This window comes from Aegilops tauschii, chromosome 7 (assembly GCF_002575655.3).
Source record: "Aegilops tauschii subsp. strangulata cultivar AL8/78 chromosome 7, Aet v6.0, whole genome shotgun sequence".
NCBI classification, from domain to species: domain Eukaryota; kingdom Viridiplantae; phylum Streptophyta; class Magnoliopsida; order Poales; family Poaceae; genus Aegilops; species Aegilops tauschii.
In genome coordinates, this window is record NC_053041.3 from 1,132,653 (window position 1) to 1,158,601 (window position 25,949).

Below are 25,949 nucleotides of genomic sequence, written 5' to 3' on the forward strand. Positions count from 1 at the left end.
TGGCAGCTATGAGGATAATCCTCAGGTTACGGACCCAGTCCGTGTAGTTGCTACCATCGTCTTTCAGCTTGGTTTTCTCTAGGAACGCGTTGAAGTTGAGGGCAACATTAGCGTGGGCCATTTGATCTACAAGACATATTGTAAAGGTTTTTAGACTAAGTTCATGATAATTAAGTTCATCTAATCAAATTATTAACGAACTCCCACTCAGCCAGACATCCCTCTAGTCATCTAAGTGATACATGATCCGAGTCAACTAGGCCGTGTCCGATCATCACGTGAGACGGACTAGTCATCATCGGTGAACATCTTCATGTTGATCGTATCTGCTATACGACTCATGTTCGACCTTTCGGTCTCTTGTGTTCCGAGGCCATGTCTGTACATGCTAGGCTCGTCAAGTCAACCTAAGTGTATTGCGTGTGTAAATCTGGCTTACACCCGTTGTATGCGAACGTTAGAACCTATCACACCCGATCATCACGTGGTGCTTCGGAACAACGAACCTTCGGAACGGTGCACAGTTAGGGGGAACACTTTCTTGAAATTTTAGCGAGGGATCATCTTATTTATGCTAGCGTCGTTCTAAGCAAATAAGATGTAAAACATGATAAACATCACATGCAATCAAATAGTGACATGATATGGCCAATATCATTTTGCTCCTTTTGATCTCCATCTTCGGGGCGCCATGTTCATCATCGTCACCGGCATGACACCATGATCTCCATCATCATGATCTCCATCATCGTGTCTTCATGAAGTTGTCTCGCCAACTATTACTTCTACTACTATGGCTAACGGTTAGCAATAAAGTAAAGTAATTACATGACGTTCCAGTTGACACGCAGGTCATAAATAAATTAAGACAACTTCTATGGCTCCTGCCGGTTGTCATACTCATCGACATGCAAGTCGTGATTCCTATTACAAGAACATGATCAATCTCATACATCACATATATCATTCATCACATCCTTCTGGCCATATCACATCACATGACACTTGCTGCAAAAACAAGTTAGACGTCCTCTAATTGTTGTTGCAAACTTTTACGTGGCTGCTATAGGTTTCTAGCAAGAACGATTCTTACCTACGCCAAAACCACAACGTGATATGCCAATTTCTATTTACCCTTCATAAGGACCCTTTTCATCGAATCCGATCCGACTAAAGTGGGAGAGACAGACACCCGCTAGCCACCTTATGCAACTAGTGCATGTCAGTCGGTGGAACCTGTCTCACGTAAGCGTACGTGTAAGGTCGGTCCAGGCCGCTTCATCCCACGATGCCACCGAATCAAGATAAGACTAGTAACGGCAAGTAAATTGACAAAATCGACGCCCACAACAACTTGTGTTCTACTCATGCATAGAAACTACGCATAGACCTATCTCATGATGCCACTGTTGGGGATCGTAGCAGAAATTAAAAAAATTTACGCATCACCAAGATCAATCTATGGAGTTTTCTAGCAACGAGAGGGGAGGAGTGCATCTACATACACTTGTAGATCGCGAGCGGAAGCGTTCAAGAGAACGGGGTTGATGGAGTCGTACTCGTCGTGATCCAAATCACCGATGATCCAAGCGCCGAACGGACGGCACCTCCGCGTTCAACACACGTACGGAGCGGTGACGTCTCCCACGCCTTGATCCAGCAAGGAGGAGGGAGAGGTTGAGGAAGAAGGCTCCAACAGCAGCACGACGGCGTGGTGGTGGTGGAGTGACAGTTCTCCGACAGGGCTTCGCCAAGCACATGCGGAGGAGGAGAGGTGTTGGGGAGGGGAGGGGCTGCGCCTTGGATGTGGTGTTGCAGCCCTCCCCTCAACCCTCTATTTATAGGGAGAAGGGGGAAGGGGGCCCGCCCCTCTAGATGAGATCTAGAGGGGGGGCGGCGGCCAAGGGGGGAGGTGGCTTGCCCCCCAAGCAAGGGGGGCGCCCCCCTTTAGGGTTCCCCCAAACCCTAGGCGCATGGGCCCTAGGGGGGTTTGGCGCCCAGCCCACTAAGGGCTGGTTCCCTTCCACCTACAGCCCATAAGGCCCTCCGGGGCAGGTGGACCCTCCCGGTGGACCCCCGGAACCCCTCCGGTGGTCCCGGTACAATACCGGTATACCCCCGAATATTTCCGGTGACCGTATGGTGACTTCCCATATATAAATCTTTACCTCCGGACCATTCCGGAACTCCTCGTGACGTCCGGGATCTCATCCGGGACTCCGAACAACATTCGGTAATCACATACAAACCTTCCTTATAACCCTAGCATCATCGAACCTTAAGTGTGTAGACCCTACGGGTTCGAGAATCATGCAGACATGACCGAGACACCTCTCTAGCCAATAACCAACAGCGGGATCTGGATACCCATGTTGGCTCCCACATGTTCCACGATGATCTCATCGGATGAACCACGATGTCGAGGATTCAAGCAATCCCGTATACAATTTCCTTTGTCAATCGATATTTTACTTGCCCGAGATTCGATCATCGGTATCCTAATACCTCGTTCAATCTCGTTACCGGCAAGTCACTTTACTCGTTCCGTAATGCATGATCCCGTGACTAACTACTTAGTCACATTGAGCTCATTCTGATGATGCAATACCGAGTGGGCCCAGAGATACCTCTCCGTCATACGGAGTGACAAATCCCAGTCTCGATCCGAGCCAACCCAACAGACACTTTCGGAGATACCTGTAGTGCACCTTTATAGCCACCCAGTTACGTTGTGACGTTTGGTACACCCAAAGCATTCCTACAGTATCCGGGAGTTGCACGATCTCATGGTCTAAGGAAATGATACTTGACATTAGAAAAGCTTTAGCAAACGAACTACACGATCTAGTGCTATGCTTAGGATTGGGTCTTCTCCATCACATCATTCTCCTAATGATGTGATCCCGTTATCAATGACATCCAATGTCCATGGTCAGGAAACCGTAACCATCTATTGATCAACGAGCTAGTCAACTAGAGGCTCACTAGGGACATGTTATGGTCTATGTATTCACACATGTATTACGATTTCCGGATAACACAATTAAAGCATGAACAACAGACAATTATCATGAACAAGGAAATATAATAATAACCATTTTATTATTGCCTCTAGGGCATATTTCCAACACCTGCTCCCGCCACCCGCGCCCGCGCCTACCGGCGGGCGGAAGCAGAAGAGTCGACGGGGTCGTGATGGCCGGGCCCTATCCACCAACACCGCGCCGCGCCCCCTAGCCAACTCCGCCGCGACGCCCACGCCACCTTGGCTGTCAGGGTATAACCCTTGGACGGGTGTGGTGCATGCATACTCCATGCCCGTCACGCATCCTCCTGCTCCGGGCCTGCTTGGTCCCCAGCCGGCGCCTCACTAGGCGCTTCTCATCGCGCCCGCCCTCGTCTTCTCGGCATATGGGGTTGCTCCGGCGTACGGTGGATCCTCGACATATGGCGCTCCCTACGGCGGCCCCTCTTCGTCTAGTGGTGCTGGTGGCACGTTGGACCCCGCCCTCCTCACCGCCCTCCATGCGGCACCTTCTGCGAGCAACTACAATGGTGGCGGCGACTGGTACATGGACACCGGTGCAAGCTCTCACATGGCTTCAAATCCCGGTATCCTCTCCCGTGCCTCTCATTATCATTTCTTTTCTCGCATCGTCGTCAGTAATGGCATCACTCTTCCCATCACTCACCACGGTGCTTCTTCCCTCCCTCTTTCTTCTTCATCATTACTTCATCATAATGTGCTTGTCTTTCCATCCTTAATCAAAAACCTATGTTCTGTTCGTACTCTTACTCGTGAATATCCAGTCACTGTTGAGTTTGATGCTCTTGGCTTCTCTATTAAGGATGCCCACTCCCGGAAGGTTCTGCACCGGTGTGATTCTCTCGGTGACCTCTATCCGTGTGGCTCATCCAGAAGCGGCGGCCTGGTTGCTCTCCACACCGGTGTCTCTCTCTAGCACGCCCGCCTTGGTCACCCCGGCACCAATGATCTTCACAAAAATTTGCGCACTTATCTTTTTTCATGTAATAAATCGGAGGCTCATGTCTGCCGCATAGGAAAACATGTTCGTTTGCCGTTAACATCATCTTCCTCAATTGCCACTTTTCCCTTTGATGTTATTCACTGTGATGTTTGGACCTCTCCGCTGCCTAGAAATTCAGGTATCATATTGTCTCGTGATTTTAGATGATTTCTCTCATTTGACTTGGAGTTTTTCGTTACGCCGCAAATCAGATGTAGCTTTGACTCTCCATTCTTTTTATGCTTACGTTGCTACACACTTTCATAGCACCATTGCTCACCTCCAAACGAAAAACGGAAAATAATTTGATAATCTCGCCATTTGCAAACTTTTATCCACCCACGACACTATGTTTCGTCTCACCTGTCCTTACACATCATAGCAAAACGATCGAGCCGAACATGTTCTTCGCACACTTAATGGGAGTGTTCGCGCTTTTCTTTTCCATGCACACATGCCTGCACGATTTTGGCCAGATGCTCTTGCTACCGCCACAATTCTTCTCACCATTTGGTCATGCAAACCACGGTGGCACTATACACCTCATCACCTTCTCTTTGGGTCTCCTCCATCCAGTAACGATCTTCATGTCTTCAAATGCATGTGTTATCCCAACATTACCGCTACCGCACCACAAAAACTGGCGCCTCGATCTCTTACATGTGTTTTCCTTCGGTATCAACCTAACACCAAAGGTTTTCACTGCTACGACCCGGTGTCCCATCGTGTGTTTGTCTCACGACACGTTTACTTTGATGAGGTTCATTTTCCCTTTCAGTAGGCATCTTTGACTGCGCCCCCGGCTCCAGTTGCACCCTCTCGATGATCTCCTTGAGCTCCACCTACTGCCTCTGCATGCGGTCCGCCCAGCTGCTCGCTCGGTCTCCCCGTCCTCGACTGTGACCCCGACACCGGTGACTTACCACGTCTCCTCGCCAATCAGGAGGAGCCGGCCTCGTCTTCGTCGGCTCCGGAAGAGCCGGCCTCGCTCTCATCGCCCCACTCGACCTCCTTGGTGGGCCACTCGACCGGTCCCTCGTCGCCCCGATCGGCTGCTTCGGTAGGCCGCTTGGCCGGGTCCCCGGCTCCTTCGATCGGGCCTTCGGCCTCCTCTTCGGTTGAGTCCTCGGACGGCTCTCCGGATGCTTCTTCGACCGGCACCACGGGCCCTCCATTGCCGTCTCCCGCGGCCTCTCCCGAGTCGCCCTTGCTGGTTGCACCCGATGTCGTGGTTCCTCGCCGTCATGGTCCCCGTCTGCCTGCTCCGCCGCCTCATCATTCTATGGTGACGCGTGCCAAGGATGTGATCTGACAGTCGAACCCGCGCTACCACAACCTCAGTGTCGCCACGATCTCTCCGGTACCATGCTCAGTGCGCTCTACGTTGAGTAATCCGCACTGGCTCGACGCCATGCGCGCCGAGTACGACGCACTTGTCGCGAACTGGACTTGGACTTTTGTCCCTCATCCTCCCGGCGCCAACGTCATCTCCGACAAGTGGGTTTTTCGGCATAAATGCCTCCCAGATGGCTCCCTCGACAGGTACAAGGCTCGTTGGGTCGTTCGTGGGTTTGCTCAGTGTGCCGGTGTTGACTTCTCGGAGACTTTCTCTCCTATCGTCAAACCCGCCACGATCCACATCGTCCTCCAGCTGGCTGCTTCTCGATGCTGGCATGTACATCAGCTCGACATCAACAACACTTTTTTGTACGGTCATCTTCAGGAGCGTGTTCTATTTGTGCAGCCCGTCGGCTTCGTCGACCCACAACGACCGGATGACGTCTGCCTGTTATCCCGATCTCTCTACGGCCTGAAACAGGCCCCTCGTGCGTGGTACCAACGCATCGGGCGTTCCTCGCTGCTCTCGGTATTTGCAGCACCACATCCGACATGTCGTTATTCGTGCATCGAGCCGATCATGTCGCCATGCTCCTTATGTATGTTGATGATATTGTCATCACTACATGATGAGAGGACATGCTTCGCTACGTCATTGGTCATCTTGGCTCGGAGTTTCGCCTGAAGGACCTGGGCGCGTTGCACTTCTTCCATGGTATTAATGTGTGAAGTGATGCTTCCGGGTTCTTTCTTCAAACACTGTTGTTTGGGTAATGTCATGAAATTTCTCTCCCCTTACCTAAATGGTTTTCTACCTCCTATATTGTCATGGATATCATGCTCTGCTTGTCCTTGGGAAGGATATACCCCTGAAATATGTGTTTAACACATTTTCCATTCCATTGGATCGTGCCGGCTGCTACACCTGCCGAGGACAAGCCGAAGCTTTCTGCCACAGCTGGACAAGCCGCCACTGACGCCGCTCTCTACCGCAGCATTGGTTGTGCACTTCAGTACCTTACGCTCACCAGACCAGACATTCAGTTTGCGGTGCAGCAAGTTTGCTTGCATATGCACTCGCCTCGTAATGTTCACTGGTCTCTGGTTAAGCGTATTCTTAAGTACATCCGTGGCATGCCGACTTATGGTCTTCGTCTGCGTGCTTCCGCCTCCACCGAGCTTCTAGCCTATACGGATGCGGACTGGGTTGGCTGTCCTGACACTCAACGATCCACGTCGGGCTACTGTTTCTTCTTCGTTGACTCGCTCGTCTCGTGGTGCTCTAAGCGGCAGCCCACCGTCTCCCGCTCAAGTGCTGAGGCCGACTAACGCGCTGTTGACAACGTCATCGCTGAGACTTGTTAGCTGCGTCACCTACTTGGTGAACTTCGGGTTCCTATCCCGAAGGCTACAGTGATTTTCTGTGATAATGTTTTGGCCACCTATCTCGCGGCCAATCCGGTGCAGCATAAGCGCACCAAACACATCGAACTAGATGTGCACTTCAGCCGCGAGAAGGTCCAGTTGGGTCAGCTACGTGTACTTCACGTCCCGACTACCTAACAGTTTGCCGACATTATGATTACGAGGTTGCCAACTTCTGCATTCCAGGAGTTCCGTTCCAGTCTTTGCATCGCCGACATCGATGTTTCGACTGCGCGGGGGGAGGGGGGGGGGGGTGTTGAGCATGACATATCTGTAATTATCTCCAACTGATCTTCCTATGATCTCTTGCCTTGTATAGCTTGACTCCTAGAGATATGGCAGGGTTAGTTGGCTTGTCACGCAAGACATCACCTGTATATATTGTAACCAACTCCGATAAATACAATTGAGTTGCATCCAATACCTTTCTACACCCACAAAGAAGCCTAGCCCGGATGCACATACAGAAGCCCCTAGTTATTCAAAGGTACACACAAATCACAGTAGTATCATCTATCCCAGATCTTGGAAGCATGGACAATGCCTTAAGCAAGTAAAATAAAATGTTCCAAGATATTTATGCTAACTCGCAGGAGCAGCACACCAAGATCTTGCACAGGGGTGAACTTGTTCAACACACACACATGAGGGCAATTAATTTACTATATCTGAGAACTTGAACATCATAAAATCTGAGAACTTAGGGTACTTAAATGGGGATCCATCAAGTGATATGTATGATCTGGATGCCACATATGGGGGTTGGGATGAATAAGTATCCTATGGTCTAAAGCTACACATGGGGGTTGGGATGAATAAGTATCTTATGGTCTAAAGCTACACATGGGGGTTGGGATGAATAAGTATCTTAAATGGTCTAAAGGTATCTAACTAAGGAACTATCTTATCGCCATCTAGGTAGTATTGCTATTTGGAACTCAAGTATTAGGATATGTAATAAATTTGGCAAGCTTGTGAGAAGCCTACTTGAGACTTTTAGCCCTGCGTTGCATGGTGTTGTAATATAAATGACCATCTCTAACTATTTCTCTGTTGCAAATCTCTGACATGGATCATTATTTGACAAACATGATTTTGTGAACAAATAATTAAAGGACTATGTTTGTTATCTAAATTAATTAACAATGACACGGGACGGGCTGTCACAGCAACAAACTACGGAAACTATACATTTTTTACGGTGCAATTTCTGGGAAGAGACCTACGGCTGCTTGCAATTATCTCGGTTGCCCTCGTGTTTTCTGGGAAGAGACCTCGTGTATTAATAATTGTCTCGCCTCCTGCACGACAATGCATCCTGACTGGTGTACATGAATGGACAAGAGAAGTAGATAGGGGTTATCAACGGACTGCTCCAGTTTAGGTCAATATATACTACATGTGGACCATGGAACAGCTAACGCAAGCTTGGTAGCTATCTCTGCCTTGATACACGGAATCAGAATGGTAGAGCAATACACGTTACACGGAATGATGGGCATGAACGGAAAATACCGGGACAACAAGCCACTCGTGTTTTCAGAATTCTTATTTTGATGCCCCGTCTAAACTGTTACATGAAATTAAGATGATACCAGCCACTTATTAAGTAAAATGTGGGCAACTACCGTACATATGTATCGTTCATTTTATGTCAACATCTCAGCGCATTAAGTTGTTATTCTTGTTAAAGAATCTGTTAAGCACACTGATATTTAACAGCGTGGTCTACAAGTAAACAACTATTGAGGATGGTTAGTTGAAAGATCAGCTTTAATAGCCTAGTTAGCAATTGAACGGCCTAACTAGTGAGGACCCACAGTGACGTTGCAAGTTTGAATAACGTGGCCGCTCACTTCATCCATGTAACAAGGAGACGAGGAGGAGGACAAGGAGTAGTAATATTTGAAAGGAGTAGGTCCCAACATGACGTTGCATGCAACTTGCAAGTCTTTCCTCTCTTGAGTCTTCACGCGGAGAAATACTCCTTGAAAGCTAGCTAGGTATCCAACTTGCTTCCACCTCTCTTGAGTCTTCACACCTGCCACTTCCATGTCCGGCGCCTACTCTTCCTCCATGACTATTATTCACGCTCTCCTGCTCCTCGCGCTAATTCCGCTCGCCGCAGGCGCAGCATCGCCGCTGTCTCTCTGTGGCAGTAGAAGCAACTACTCGGCAGGCAGCACATACGAGGCCAACCTGCTAGACCTCCTCCTCGGCACCCTCCGCCCCAATGCCTCCTCCTCGCCCTCCCTATTCGCCAAAGGATCCCTCGGCGCTGCACCGGACACTGCCTGGGCCCTGATTCTCTGCCGCGGCGATGTCAGTGCCGACGAGTGCTACGGCTGCGTCACCTCCGCTGGTGAGGACGCGGCCACAGCCTGCAACCGCAGCAGGGACGTGGCCCTCTGCTACGACAAGTGCTACGTCCGCCTAGCCGACCACAACTTCTTCGACCCCAACGGCAACTCCGGCGTGATATCTTCCATGAGCGGTCTAAATATCACCAGCAGCGATGTCGAGGGCTACGACCGGGCCCTCACCGGCCTTCTCAGCGAAACGGTGAGGTATGCGGTGGACAACTCCTCCAGGATGTTCACCACGGGGGAATGGAAAGGGCGCGATCCAGGGTTCCCCTGGATCTACTCGGCGGCGCAGTGCGCGGCAGACCTGTCACGGCCGCAGTGCCGAAACTGCCTACAAGGTCTCATGGGCAAGTGGCGGACCATGTTCGTGCGGAACATGTGGGGCGCGAGGCTGGCTGGTCCAAGCTGCACCTTGAGATCCGAATTATTCCCGTTCCGCAATAACACCGATCCCATATACCCGTCATATAGATTCTTCGCGGAGGCGGAACCTGCAGCTACTGCTACTACTACTACTGTTACTGCTAAAAGCGGTCAGTTGGCTACCAAGCCCGAGAGTACAGTACCACTTTAGCCTTGAGCCAACCCTTTAGAAAATAGAAACACTTTTTTAAAAGAAAGAACTTAACTCAATAAATTCAATTATATTCCAAGCTTTATGCATGTTCTTTTAGCAAGATTTGAATTTCATTGTAAATAGATTCCAGTTCTTTTTTATGTTTTTTAGGTACAACAAGCAAATGGAGGTTTTTCATTTCGTAAAATAAGTTATTTAGAGTTTCTGCCTCTTGCCTTATGCATGTTGGACACATAATTTCTTCGCAAGACCAGCACCGACAGCTGCCAAGAGCATTTACAACCACAGATACCTAATATGAGTTGTCAAATGCCCACGGGCGGTGACCAGGCATACCCAAAATTTCATGTCCAACAACCATAGTAGCCATTTCATGATTACCAATTCCATACAAAACCATGCAACGGCATGATCTTCTTACAACTACTATGCTACTAAACAACTCGTCATCCTCGTCGAAGATGTTGATCAAATTGGTGTCGGAGCTGCCGGCCTCGTGGTCATTGGCGGCCTGGCGCACCTCTGGCTCGTCGTCCTCCTCGAACTCGGTGAAGATCTCGATGATCTCCTCCCTCCGCCGGCGGAGGAAGGGGCGGTTGCCCTCCACCTCGTACTCCGACTCGAAGAACTTGAGGAGCGCCGCCAAGTGGTATGACTAGGCCGCATCAAACTCCGCCATGGCATTGGCCACGTGGAAGCCTGCAGGCTCCAGATCTGCCTCCGCCGTCTCCTCCGGCCGCTCCTTCTCCGCGGCCTTCTTCGCCGTCTCCGACTCCTTCTCCTCCATGGCAATGTCGTCCTCTTCCATGGCAGCGTCGTGTTCTTCCCGCTCCTCCTCCTCCTCGGACTCCAGCTACGATGAATCCATAGGCAGGCCGATAGCGATCCGAGCATCGCGCATGGCCCGGATCTCCGCCAGCAACTCCAACCGACACTTTGGTGTCAACATGGCACATGTGTTGATACTTTGCTTGGCCTTGGCTAGTGGCTAGGGCGAGAGGATGGATGGTAGCGGTGCGGAAGGGAGGGAAAGGGAAGCAATGCTGACGGGCTAGGGTTGGCCTACCACAGTTCGGCTTAAATAGCCATACTTTCTCTGTCGGGCGCCACGCCGAAGTGGCGCCATGAATGCGTGTGTACCAAGGATCGGAGGAGGCGCCCGTTGGACCAACGGTCTACGCATGTGACCGTGTGGGCCCTTGCGGTCAGTCTTACATTGCGCCTGCATCCGGGTGTCCTCATATTCGCCCCAGATATGGGCCGGGTATGGGAAGTGCCAGCCAGTACGGGCATTTGGGCCGGTTGTGGGGAGCCTGATTGGGTGCTATTTTTTCGTCCGGTCAGTGACTGGGCAGCCCGCCAGGGAGTTTCGTGTGGATTTGGGGGCTCCGGTTGTAGATTCTCTAAGAGAGATCAGTTGGCTTCCAACCCCAAGAGTGCATTACCATTTACAAATACAAGCCTTGAACAAGCCCTTTACAAATACAAAGCCTCTAGAAAAGAAAGAATTGAACCCAACAAATTCGATCATATTCCAAAAAGTAGAAAGATTTGAATTTGGTTATAAATTTTTTTTAGGTGCCACAAAGAAAAGTGAAAGTTTTTCACTTTATAAAATAGGTTATGTAGAATTTTTGTTTCCGACAATGCAGGAGAGCTATCACATGGTGTATGTGGTGAGAAACCTACTAGCAGACAATGCAGGAGAGCTGCATGTATGTAAATAGATAGGTAAGAAACATCAGTACAACATTCATGACCTCCCGAAACAGTCTTTTGCCCCTCTTTATAGATAAAGGACAAACCAAAGTACATGAAAAATGATACAAAGTAGTTGGGATACCCTCTTACAAAGCAGATCTCGGGATAACTAGACGAAACAAACGCACACAACTACATTGCAAAAAAAATAGCATAGGTAGACTTGAAACTACGCCACTACATGCCCTGGAACACTTAAACTCCACGACAACGCCTTAAGGAGTGAACGGCGCAAAGCGTCGCCACTTCCATGTCCAAGATGGACAAGGGCTTTCACCTAGAACCCTGACTAGGAGAGGAGAACTGCAATGACGTCCCCAAGAGGAAAACGGCAACTGCGTGTCCCTGAGAGTGAGTTGGAGGTATCCATGAGCTACGTGGGGGCGGCGAGCTCATGATTTTAGTGAGGACTGTAAAGTTACAATGTGAGTTTTTTCAACTACCCCCCTGCAAAATCTCTCAATTTTCACCATGTGCTGGACTCAAATAATTCGGACCACTATCGCACCACTTATGCAACATCATGTATTGAATTGTGCTTGTTCTAACGTGATGTATGAAACTGGACTTTCGTGACAACTTTAGGTCGGTACTAACTGTGTACTTTACGCAAATTTTAAAGAGAAATTTCTTAAATGGTCGCTCTAGGTGCAACTTGCTCCTCCATCTAACCAACTAAACCCACATGACTACTTGCTTATAATTATAGAATTACGAGAGCAACTCCAATGGGGCGACCCATTTCGTCCGCCACCGTCCGTTTGGGTCGGCACGGACACAAAAGGCTGCCTAACACGCCGACCCAAATGGACGCGCGTCCGGTTTTCGTCCGCGAGCGAGCCATTCCCGGCCCATTTTTGAGCCGGATTTGCATCGGCGCGGACATGCGATGGACGCGCGCACGCTCGCCTTCTCCTCCCCGGGGGCCCGCTGGTCGGTGGCACATTGGCCTTCCCCCATCCAACAACAACTCTCGCCCGCCTCCTTCGTCGCCGACGCCGACGCCCATTTTTGCCGGCGACTCTGCCAGCTACCGGCGCCTCCACATCCGCACAGCAATGCCGCCCACTCCCACGTCCCCCGCCACCGTCGTCTTGCCGCTGGGAAGCCAACTGCTTCCCACCCCCGCGCCCCCCACCACCGCACAGCCGCCCCCGACCAAGAAGCCACCTCACCGCCTGGCCAGATCCTCACCTGCACGCTCGTCGGACGCCGGCCCACTCGTCGGACGCCGGCAGGGCAGCTAGCTGGTCCGTGCGCGCCATGACTCCCTTCGTCGGCCGTCTCCTTCGTCGACGCCCGCAAACTGTTCGACGGTTTGCCAAGGTACAAAATGGACTCCGCCGACGAGTTCTTTTTTCACAATTTCCTTTATGACTCGGACGATTCGTCGTCCGATGACGAGGAGGAGATATTGGCTGCCGTGTTGGTCCATCACCACCTCAACAGCCAGCGCTGTTTTCCGTGGCTCCATTCTGGGCCACCTTCCGGTGTTGAATCGCAACCGAGAGAGCGGGCATTTCCTTCTTTGGAAGGACTACTTTGATACAACAAACCCGTAGTTCAAACATCAAAAATTCCGCCGCCGTTTCCGTATGAGTAGGCATCTTTTCAACCGTATTAGAGAGGGGGTGGTCGGCTATGATGACTATTTCGAGTGCAAAGAGGATGCCGTTGGCAAGATTGGTTTCTCCTCTTATCAGAAATGCACTGCCGCCATCCGAATGCTTGCATACGGAGTGCCCGGTGATCTCATTGACGAGTACGTCCTTATGAGAAAGTCTACATGCCTAGAGTCCCTCTATAAGTTCTGCAAGGTTGTTATTGCTGTGTTTGGTCCTGAGTACTTGAGAGAGCTGACTGCTGAAGATACAGCCCGTTTGTTGGCGATGAATGCCGGCAGGGGCTTCCCAGGGATGCTTGGTAGCATAGACCGCATGCACTGAGAGTGGAAGAACTGCCCTTCTGCTTGGCAAGGGCAGTATAAGGGCCATGTCAGGGCTTGCATTGTCATACTAGAGGCCGTGGCGTCTCAAGATCTCTGGATCTGGCACTCTTTCATTGGCATGGCCGGATCACACAATGATATTAACGTGTTTCAGCGCTCGCCTGTGTTTGATAGGCTTGCCGAAGGCAACAACCCGCCGGTGAACTTTACTATAAACGGCCACAACTATGACAAAGGATACTACTCCTGGGTGACGGTATCTATCCTCAGTGGACCACTATTGTCAAGACAATACCCAACCCTGTCGGAGAGGAGAGGAAAAGATTTGCCCAAGAGCAAGAGAGTGCTAGGAAGGATGTCGAGCGTGCCTTTGGTGTTCCGCGATCTCGATGGGGCATCGTTCGGTATCCTGCTAATACCTGAAGCACGCAGAAACTGTGAGAGGTGATGACTGCTTGTGTGATCATGCATAATATAATGGTAGAAGACGAGCGCCCGGAACGTCTGTACGATCAAGGGTTTCAGTTTCAAGGTGAGAATGTTGTGCCTGAGCATGGAGGAGTGGCAACGTTTGAACAGTTCACCCAATTTCATCAAGACATGTGTGATTGGGATACTCACGTGCAACTGCAAAATGATTTGGTTGAGCATATGTGGGCTCATGTTGGCAACCAATAGATGTATCTTCTTTTATTCGTTTGCAAAACTATGTGGGACATTTTTATTTTTATTCGGCTTGTAATAACTATGCTATTTTATTGTTATTTGCTTCAAACTACGCAAATTCATCAATGCAAAATAGGGCGGCCAGCCGGCCACGCCGACACATATGGGTTGGCGTATTGGGAGCGCTGCCGACCCATATATAAAATAGGGCGAACGCCAGGCGGGCAGCCGACCCAAACGAACAAAAAAGGACGAAATCGCCGTCCATTTGGGTCGCCCCATTGGAGTTGCTCTAAGTTATACAAAAAGTCTCAACGAATAAAATAAGCCTGTAGAGAATAAAGAGTAAAGTGCCTCAAGTAAAGTATTACAGTTTCAATTTCGCATTATTCACCCAGTTTTTTTTTTCTCAATGTGCAAACTGTATTAGGTTTTGAAACTTCATGGGAGATAAATATTTCTTGCGTAAATGTCAGCAAACTGTTTCTGAAATTCTCATCCCCTTTTGGATGCTCATTCGAACATTGCACAGATTGTTTGCTAGCTGCTGCGCATACAGTTTTTCTTGGCAGTAAGTCCTCACTCCATTCTGCAGGTTCTCGTACAGTTGTCATGGTGACCGGATTTGTGGTTGCGGCAGTTGTGGCAGCTTTGTTAGCAGGTTTGATTTGGCACATCTATAGGTCAAGGAGACGGCATAAAACACAAGGTATTTTCATAACATGTAGTTGAACTTTGTTGGGCGGCAAATTGACGAGGCTTCACAACTTAAATCTAAACTAATATCTTTTTATGGTCTGTCTTTTAGAGGAGGATGTAAAGTCTACGGGCCAGAATAAAGCGACCATAACACCCGGCACAAGTAAATTATTTTCTCCATTATTGCATATTATCAGACGTTCATAACTTCATACCGAACCCCCACAATACATGCATCAATTTTTTTCAAGAACTACCCCTGCATGACACATAGTTTTTATTGAAGGAGTTAGTATTTTTTTGGCACATACCAGATAATACCTTTATTATTTTTTGCAGAAAAAGAAAATGGTCAAGAAGGTGATTCAATAGTGTATGTTCCAAGGCATTTCTCTCTTTTCGATAAAGGGTGCTTTTATTGACTCATAATGTTATTTATTTATATATATATATATATATATATATATATATATATATATATATATATATATATATATATATGATAATGTTCAATCTAAGATATGTTAGTACTAACTTATTCACAGTGATACCACCTATTAGTTCATCATGATCAATCTCCTTGCTAAGCTAACTAGTAGAAATACATATGATATTGCTCAATCTAATTTCGTTCGAGATATACTCCTGAAAAATTACCATCTTTTATGCAAAGAATCCTATCAATACATACCCAATCATGACTATCTTGCTTGATCCACCCATTATATGATCTGCCTATTATAAATCTACAACTCCGACATTCACCATGTACAATGGCCATATGCTCAAGTGTTTCCATCATATATTTTAATCATATATAATAAACTTGCTACATTTTCGAAGTTGATGCATATGATGTTCATTTTACGCACATGTTTTGAGGGGGTTTAATCTGTACCCTGAAGCAGAGACAATGACATGGCTAGCAAATTGCAAAATACAACAAGTCTAACTGTCCAAGTATTACTAGCAATCACAGATAATTTCTCTGAGAAGAGGAAAATTGGTCAAGGCGCATATGGAAAGGTCTATGTGGTAAGATTCCGAATACACATTATGCTTAGTTGATTTGTATTTCATCATATATGCAAGATAGTTTGGAGTACTTTGTTAAACAATAGTAATGGAAGCACCAATTTAACTGCTTGATTTTACATGTGTTCCATAACCACGCTCAATCTAGACCTCACTTGCATCAATAAATTGGCCCAATCCATATGGTGGTTTAGACCTCCCAGTACTGGGAAATGCCAAGATAGCGTCCATGACTTTTGACTATTCCGCAAGAGTGGTGCATGTTCACACCTGGACTAAACAAGATTCCTAAACGTTAGATGACTGCATCTGAAACTAACTTATTTGCGATCTTAAGAACTACAAGCATTTTGTTTGTTGCGATGGGATGACAAAATACAATAGTGTAGCTCGATTTCTTGGAGAAGAAATAAAATCACAAATAGAAACAACAAATAAAGTTTATCGATTGAATTATATGGTTTGGAGTTAAACTTACTTGCCATTGTATCGCACTACCGTTTGTGGTCCAGCCATTGACAAATAACTCAAACAAGAGTGAATCACTCCTTGAAACTGGCAAATCATAGTAATTGAATTCCCAACCGTTATACCCTTAAATTAAAACCCTAGCCATAAAGTCTTGGAAGCAAGAATTAGACAAGATAGATACATACATTAATTTGAGAGAGATTAACGACTTGCCATACTTTGGCAACTGGCCGAGAAAACGAGGCCGACGCCATAACGAACAATTGCGGGAGGCGAGGATACAACTATCAGATCGATCAATAGATTCATGTGCGTACGCGTCGCTAGCCACATGGGACGCACCCGCTACGTGTGCATGTGGACGTTGTGAAGTAGCTAGCTAGGTGACTCGCCTCTTGCAAAATTATGTACCCTCAAGAACCTAAGTAGTATGGGGTCGGGAACGCAGGAACTACCTTCTTTGTTTTTGTGTTATGTTACTCAGAATAACTAAAGTTTAATTGTGAGCAATTTGTTGGTGATTACGAATAAAGGTGCTTATAATAGATTTTTAACAGGCAGAGCTTGAAAATGAAAAAGAAATTGCTGTGAAGTTGCTTTACAATAACATGCCAGAGATTGATCATGTACAATTCCAACGTGAGTTCGAAAACCTTATGAGGCTCGAGCACCACAACATTGTAAGGTTAGTTGCCTATTGTTATGAAACACAACATCAACCTATGCAGTACATGGGAAGAACAATATTTACCGAAAGGACATACAGAGCGCTCTGCTTTGAGTATATGCAAAATGGAAGCCTTGAAAAACACCTTTCTGGTACGATGTTGCTCTATTCTTCCTCTCTTTTTTCTTCAAGAATATGGCGCTCTACTTTCTTTTTTCATTCATGTGTTCTTTCCTAAATTGCAGATGAAGGTGATGGACTTGACTGGCATACATGTTACAAAATTATCAAGGGGACATGGAAGGGTTTAAAGTACCTTCACGAAGGATTAGATAAACCAATTTACCATTTAGACCTAAAACCTAGCAACATATTGTTAGACAAGAACATGGTGCCAAAGCTTGCGGATTTTGGTTTGTCCAAGCTCTTCGGTGATAAACAAACCATGATCACGCAAACTCCTATAGGAACAATGTAACTTAATTAAAGCACATTTTGTTAATATATTTCTTTCATAATATGCATACCCTGTACAATTACTAGATATTAATATTGTATATATTTGGCTATGCAGGGGATATGTGCCGATGGAATTCTTACATGGAAACATCGTCTCAAACAAGTTTGATATATTCAGCTTGGGTGTTGTAATGATAAAAATAATTGCAGGCCATGGAGGCCATTCCAAAAGTGTCGAAATGCCAATCCATGAGTTTTTTGATCTGGTAAGAAATGCTATCTTTTCAGTTCAAAAAGTTTGATATTATTTTTAGATTTTCTAATGCTATTCTTTACTTTGTTGTTCACCACTCACTCATTTCGAAAAAATATAGGTTGTATCCAACGAAACACTACTTAAGTATGTTTCATTTCCTCTGTGCTTTAATCAATTTCCAGCTAATGTACTTGGTACATCACCGCGGGCATGCATTGAGTACTGAATTAATGCATTCTTGATCAATGTGTAAAATATGTATTATAGTTTCATATGGAGTGTAAAATCCTTCCAAATTCATGTTTCATTTACATAGGTACAAAGAAAGTGGAGGGGCAGGATGCTGGAAACATGTCTAGCTTCAACGCCACTAGAAGCGTACTGCAAACAAGTTAATGTATGCACTGAGATTGCACTGAGTTGCATGGATATTGATAGACACAAAAGGCCAAATATAGCGGATATCATGAATCAACTGAATGGCACCGAAGATGTGATTAACAGGGTAATTAGGATCATTGCTCTCATATTTGCTTCTTTTTTCCCCAAAAAAATTCAGTGGTGCATCCAATAGTGTTTGGTATAAGGGTACCACATATTACATGCAAATTTCTGTTTTCACCACGAATATCTCAGATTTAACACGTAAATTCAGAATGTTTCAGAATTGCAACAGAAATGCTTTAAAATGCTCTCAGCATCATCGTAGTTCAAATTATACTTTAAGTAGTTAGACGCAAGGTTATAGTATGACATATTCATTCATAGTTAAAGACGCATAATAGAACATCCAGTCAGTAAAGGGACTCACTATGATGTTAAAAGTGTAAGAGGTATACAATTTTATATCGAAACAAAGTTTGAATTTAAGAAGCATTCTTTCTTTTCATCCTACCAGTCATCATGCGCGTGCTCCCTAAATGGAATTAAATATAGTATAAAATACACCTGCATCGTGCAATGTAATGTACATTTTGCATCAACATATCACACATAACCTTGATTAGCCACCAACTAGATGATCTATAAACGATATATAGTTGATACAAATGTTGTTCCCCGGCAGGTGTTGTCGTTGAGCATACCCACAAGCATGTCATGACTGGTCATCAACAAGGCTGGCCCAAACTTCATCGTTAACCTCAAACTCGTCGAGGGCACGTGGAAGCTTGTTACCATCGGCAGCCAATACCATCTGCAGCATGTTAACAAGCCTCAACCTTGGTGAGGATTACTGCGTCAACCAAATATCAAACAAGGATCCTGGGTTTGCTAGATCCAACCACTACTCTCCATGTCCGAGACCTGACCTAGTTTCAGGCACGAGGCCTCACTCAGATGGTGGTCTCCTTACCATCCTTTTTGTCGACCACGACGTCGGTGGCTTACAAGTTGAGAGAGATGGGCAATGGTACAGTGTTCCAGCCAAGCCTTATTGGTTCGTCATTAACTTAGCTGACCGCATGGAGGTATGAAGCTAAGCACTTGCTCTCTCGAATAACGTACAATCGTTGGTGTACATATATCCTATTTCGTGAATCCTAATGCTTCGTTGACTTGTTTGCAAATATTTGGGGCAAGCAGATAATGTGTAACGGAATCTTCAGGAGCCCAGTTCACAGATTGTAAATACGGAATCCATGGCCGTGTTTTATGTTGTGCATGGGGAAATGGTGGTGGAGCCAGCGCCTGGTTTTGCGACCACCAAGATATGGGAAATTCAAGGCCAAGGATTTTGGTCTTTCTTTCGACTGATCGAGACCCTTAAATTACTAGTTCTGATGGTTTAATTAGTTTATTTATGGAGTGGCAGCAGTGATTACATTTATACATTGGCAGAATTTCAGCCTTAGGCATTGCATTCTGACTTAACAGAATTTGTGATGTTAAAATCTGAAGTTCAGTCAGTTCAAAAGGGCCGTCAGTCCAATTTGACATAACGATGGCTGTCAATACATATATAGAGCAAATAAAATAGGAATTTGAGAAGGAAAATGATCTTCATCACTCATCTCAGTGAAACTGATTTACATTTACAGGGAAGTAGTAGGCCAGCATGCACTCGTCTGTTTTCTTTTTCCTGAAACTGAAACCCGGCCCCTCTGCTTTTCCTGGACCGCTGAATGCATGCATCCTCTGTTTTTGAGCGCACGGCGTATGAGGGGCAACATAGCCTTTACAGTCTCAAGTACTCCCTCTGTAAACAATAACTACAAGAACGATAACTCTCTCAGACATCATGTATATATGCATCTCTGACAAATTTCAGTAAACAACAGAGCAGGAGAACGTACAACATACTGGAATTCTAGTTAGCTGAAGGAAATCTCATTGACTGAATTCTTTCACACTGTAACAATGGTTACCTGAAGTGAAGATTGAGTAATGTGCATTGACCCATTTTCAGTCACCATGGCATTGTATTCTGAATTTGTGCTTCTTTCTCGCCACAATCTTTATATTGTCGGCTAAAAAGGGCAACAAGGAGCATCCACATAACTGAACAAGCGAATAAGCTGCGTGCCTGAAAAACAAGCAACTTGTCAGGAGTTGTTCATCTGAAATAAGTAACAGTGCCTGCACATCCTTAGTTCCTTTTTGAACATTACAGTATATGTATGATACACACTCAAGACAGCAGCCAGCTGGGCATATGGTCCTCGCGACATGTTATTGAAATCAATCAAAAGGATGGGTACAAACTTTCCTGTATACATACATTGTTTTCCCACATAAAAATTCCTACACTTTTCTTACAGAGTCGGTACAATAGAATATCCAGCACTGAAGCAGTAGTATTTCAGCAAGCAGCAGAGGAGGTTTAAAGGAAAGGAGCATATCTAGAAATACAAAGCAGAAAAATAGAAATGCACATGTATTTCGGTAAGCAGCAGAGCAGAGGAGAATGCCATTTAATCAGGTAAATGTTGCACTGACAAATTCTTATCTCTTGTTCTACGAGTACCCACAGCAGGCTTGACTGGGAACTACAAGAAAATCTCAGTCACTGAATTCTTTCGTACAGTAACACTGATTACTTGAACATTGAGTAATATGCTTTGACGGAATTTCAGTCCATAAACAGTTGCAGCTTAACTGAACTTGACTTGTACAAGAAATGGATTTCACTTGCAATGTACAGCCCGTACCCAATGTGATCCATTTGGACCTAAAAAGGACACCGACACTCTTTAGATAGGTACAAGTTTTGACATTTACAAAGACAGCAAATAGATTATACACATCGATCAATGCAACTATGCGTGTATGTATATATGATTAATAACTGAAGTTGAGCTATAAGGTGTTGTACACGAAATGGATTTCACTTGCAGTTGAAAGAATGAGACAACAGGCTAAGGAGAAGAAGATATATATATATATACCTGACTGGAACGCATAACCCCACAAGGCCGGCATTCACAAGGCATCCCAGTTGAAGGCAACCTAAGCATTCAGCACATGGGCCACGGGAGCTGCTGCAGCGCGTACTAAGTCAGTCAAAATTCATAGCAGGGTACTGCAAAATTTAGGGCAGCCTGTGATTCTGCAACTTCTCTCGAGAACTCGGAGCTGCCGCAGGAGTTCCTCCGGTACCATCTCTAACATTGGACAATCAAAATATATAGGCTCCTGAGCGCACCATACATTCCATCTAGAGATGTTTGTCATGGCGTTGACGTTCCCACAAACTGACACTAGCTTGGGACAACATCTGATGCTCAATATTTCGAGAGATGCAGGCAACTTTGGTACGTCCACCAAATTTCCACAATCTGAAATTCTAAGACGCCAGAGTCGAGGAGGCAGGACATATTCGTCATCAGATATTGTTGATGGAAGTGAACAATGAGACAAGTCTAGCTTTCGAAGATGGTTCAAGTTTCTCAGTTCTACCGCTGGCCATTGTACTATTCCATCGGTTGAAATCTTCAGCTTCGTAACGAAACAAAAATTGTTCCATATACTCTGTTGTATTTGGGATGGTTCAGATGCGAAAATATAGTCACAATTTGTTATAGTCAGCTTCTTAATAAATATGCAAGGTACTCCCTCCGTTTCTAAATATAGGTCTTTCTAGTGATTTCAACAAGTGACTACATACGGAGCAAAATGAGTAAATCTACACTCTAAAGTATGTCTATTCTACATCTTCTGTCAAACCACGGAGTATCAGTTTCAACTCAGAATCACCACGGTTTGAGAAACGAAGGTACACATCATACTCACTGACTATAGGTTGTATGCAAATGACGCCTTTGCACTCGAGATTAGATTGCACGGATAGATTCATCGGATGATAAACACTAGTAGAAAAGGGGGCTTTTGTCCCGGTTTTTGAACAGGGACTAAAGGGTCGTTACTAATGCCTCCCCCCTTTAGTCCCGGTTCTTACACGACACGAACCGGGACTAAAGACCGTTTTTTTTTTGAAACTTTTTGCGATTTTTTTTAATTTTTTTTTATTTTCAAATTTGGAATTATTTTAACCTCTAATCTCTAATCACCACCCCTCATCACTGCTCAATTTATCCTCTAATCTCTAATCACCCCTCATCATTCCAAATCATCTAACTTCCCGGACGGTCACCCATCCTCTCACTACTCGAGCCTGAGCACGCTTAACTTCCGGGTTCTATTCTCCCTCGTTTCCAAGTCTGCACTTGTTGTTTTCCTGACAATAGTAAGATGTCAATTCTATTAACCCTCAGGAATTTAGCTTGAGCATGAAGTGACACATTTCACTGTTTGAGTTTAAAACTATTATTTAAAAAAACAATAATTATTTATTAACACTAATATTTCTGGAATAATTAGTTTGACCATTGTTTGACCACAGTTTGACCAGATTTGACCAAAATTCAAAAAATCTGAAATAATTATTTAGTAACACCAATATTCTAAAATAATTAGTTTGACCATTGTTTGACCACAGTTTGACCATAATTTAAATTTTTTTTGAATTTTTTTGCCTCTCCAAAACTTAAAAGCCCCGTATCTTTTTTTCTGTTAGGTTTTTGAGGATTTTGAAAATGTTTAACGGGGTTCCCCTAGTTCGTATGCAAAAGTTATGCCCATTTTAAGAAATTCCAGAGAGATTTTGCAAATAAAGTCGAAATTCATATTTGTTAATTTTCCCAACAACTAGACCACATATCACATGGGAAACTTATTTTATTTTATTTTTTTGACATTTCCATCATTTTCTTTTGTTTTTTCTAAAACTGAAAAGGCGGTCCGGGGGGGGGGGTAGAGTTTGATGGGCCCTTTAGTACCGGTTCGTGCCATGAACCGGTACTAATGCCTCAAAGCCCATTAGTACCGGTTGGTGCCACCAACCGGTACTAATGGGCATCGCACCCTTTAGTCCCGGTTCGTGGCACCAACCGGGACTAAAGGGCCCAGGTGAACCGGGACTAATGCCTTGGCGACAAGTGTTTTTTTTTCGTAATTAAGCATGACTGCAACTATTTCAACGTGTAATTTTCATCTTTCACAATTCCAGTATAGCTTATCCCATGCCATGCAAGACGCTATGTCTTGGAGAGGATGGATTTTGCCTAAGGACCCATCATGATGTGGATTTTGAAGTAAATCTGTATAATGCTGAGAGCGTAACCCATTTTGGTTGCAAAAATTGGGAAGCATTTTGCAAGATGTATGGTTTTAATGAGGGTATGCTTGTCACCATGGATCTTGGTGATCCTGAAATCGAGCAAGACAATATGGACATTTGGGTCCTTGTTGATACGCCTCCATTTCTACCGAGATGTGAGTTTCTCAAACATAGTTATTAGCAAATTTATATTGTTTATTTCAAAATAGTTGACAGCTTATTTCCATTGACAGCTTATTTTCATTGTTCAAACAATGTGCGGAACATGGTAGACAAAACCCACTACACCGATGGCTCCGAATTAACTTATCAGGAGAAAAATCATCTGGTCGGATTTTGTACTGATCTTGAGAATTACAATATCTACAATCAAACTCCTCAACATTATGGTCAATACGTGCCACTAATGCACGTGTTGAACCACGGTAACTACCATGGAGATACCCTGGTAAGATATTTTACTATTACGACATCCGTGCATCTTTTGCATACTTCTAAAACTAGTACATCATTGCTAACTATGAAGTTATTACTATGTTTTTCAACAGAGAATCCCAGAGGATTGTGTGCCTCATTTGATGTATCAGAATGGCAGTCTTCGTGTTTTGAACATATATCCAGGTCATCCTACGAATCTCAACTGTCCATACCGGATTTCTAAAAGAAGTGGAGACATGCTAATCAGAGAATGGAAAAAATGTATGGACAGTCGTAAGGAGGTTCTTGGAAGCAAAAGGAAGCGAAGCGCAAGAATTGGAGACATGATGATCTCCATTCTCCATAATGGAGAGTCAGGGTCTATATTGTTTTATGCTATTTTACCTTAAAGAGGGTATTTAGGTCCTACCTAATACTGATGATCATGTGCTAAGAACAAAGTAGGGTTGGTTCGATGACTATCAGGATGATGATCGTATGACTTGTTATTAATAACGAGTAGAAGTTGTATGATGATGATTAGTAGGACTTGTTATTATGATGATGCATGATGTGAGCATGAAGAGTTATTATATATCTGTGGATGAAATGAACATGGATTGGATTGAAGTGAAGGCAACATGCATGTGGTGCATGTCGAAAGTAGTACAATCCAAACTTGATCAAGTTAGGATTAGTATTACTTTCGACATGCACCACATGTTGCCTCACTTCAATCTAAGTCATGTTTAGGCATAGCAGTAGCAGTAGCACGGAGATAAGAGAGGACACATCTCTCTATTAGCTACCTATACCAACCTAAATTAACCCCCAAAACCCCAAAACCACCTCCTTTCAAAAAAAAACCAGCCGCTGAAATGCTGACGCGTGGAATCTTATTGGTCCCGGTTGGTGCTACCAACCGGGACCAAAGGCCCTCCTGCCTGGGCTCGCCGGAGCGGCCACGTGGAGGCCCATCTGTCCCGGTTTGTATAAGAACCGGGACTATAGGCCTAGGTCATTAGTAACGACCCTTTAGTCCCGGTTCCCCAACTGGGACAGATGGGCCTTATGAACCGGGACAAATGGGCCTTTTTCTACTAATGCTGGTCCTTATTCCCGGAGTACAACTTTCGACGATGAGCTAATCTTACGTCGATCTTCCTCGTCTTATCATTTCTCCTTGAACAGCAAACTTGATTTTGAGTTTGTGTCGTACCCATGGTTCCAATAACCTTTCGCTTCATCATTCCTTTAACTTGATGTCATCGCCGATCGATTACATCTTCATGAAATCTCTTGACAAATGTGTCGTGATCATCATCAGCATTCGGAGCTCTTCCAAGATATCAATTGAATTCATGGTGAGAAATACCATCCTTGCCCTCGATGATTTGTGTTGTCATCGACCACTTTATTGCCTTCCCTCCAACACAAACTTGTTCGTGTTCTGTGTTATACCTTGAGTTCCTTGCTATCCAGCATTTGTTCTTATTTACCTTGGAGTATTACCATATTTTATGTCAAGAATGTCATGAGGATTACTCCACCTCTTAAGAATTCTTGGTATAGTGATACTTCTCACCATCACCATTCTTTCTTGGTCCCCGTGTTGATTCCAACAAGTGAACAATGTTGTTTGGATTCTTTCCTTCTAGCAACTCTATTGCTTTGAAGTTCATGGTCGACATTTCATTCTTAGACCATTGGTTATCGAATCACCATTATAACATCGGTCATGCTACCTAAGCCCATATTTGGGGTGCACCTTTCAACCAATGTTTAAATTGGGTATGTTTTCCTCGAGCATATCTCCTTATATCATTTGATCTGACAAACGTTATCTCTTTGTTCACATGATTGTGGAAATCCATCTTTTGGAAATCTCGATGAGTTGTCATTTAGTTCATCAGCCACCCTCTCATCCTATCCTTGGTTTAATGATGAACTCTTCTTTCGGAACTCGCTTCCATAGGTCATTTCCGAGAATCTCACAATGTCATCTCGTCAAATTGTGTTGCACCTTTTCTTCTCAGGCATACCGAGTCCGAGGTATGTTTACCCCAGTCAGATCTGAATCTCGGTCGGATATGATGGTTGGGACATATTTCCAAGAGTTATAACTTTGGTCTCTGCATAACCCGGTAAGGTGGTTGCCTTTGCTTAGCACCCCTGGCCAGAGGACCTATTGTTATAGTATATGTATACTCTTATCAAGG

At 45.2% G+C, this 25,949-nt stretch overlaps 2 protein-coding genes across 2 annotated transcripts; both read left to right on the forward strand.

Annotated features, from left to right (window-relative positions):
- Positions 1-8,815: 8,815 nt before the first annotated feature.
- On the forward strand, positions 8,816-10,374 carry LOC109776810 (cysteine-rich receptor-like protein kinase 10). Its single transcript, XM_020335476.2, has one exon. It carries the CDS (start codon positions 8,844-8,846, stop codon positions 9,729-9,731), a length of 888 nt encoding a protein of 295 aa, XP_020191065.1. The 5' UTR covers positions 8,816-8,843; the 3' UTR covers positions 9,732-10,374.
- Positions 10,375-13,561: 3,187 nt separating this feature from the next.
- On the forward strand, positions 13,562-19,171 carry LOC141027723 (cysteine-rich receptor-like protein kinase 44). Its single transcript, XM_073504989.1, has 11 exons — positions 13,562-13,880; positions 14,705-14,770; positions 14,918-14,971; positions 15,148-15,181; positions 15,717-15,843; positions 16,872-16,994; positions 17,043-17,133; positions 17,227-17,455; positions 17,556-17,706; positions 18,013-18,201; positions 18,956-19,171. The coding sequence occupies exons 1-11, from the start codon at positions 13,562-13,564 to the stop codon at positions 19,169-19,171; spliced, it is 1,599 nt and encodes a 532-aa protein (XP_073361090.1).
- The last annotated feature ends 6,778 nt before the right edge of the window (positions 19,172-25,949 follow it).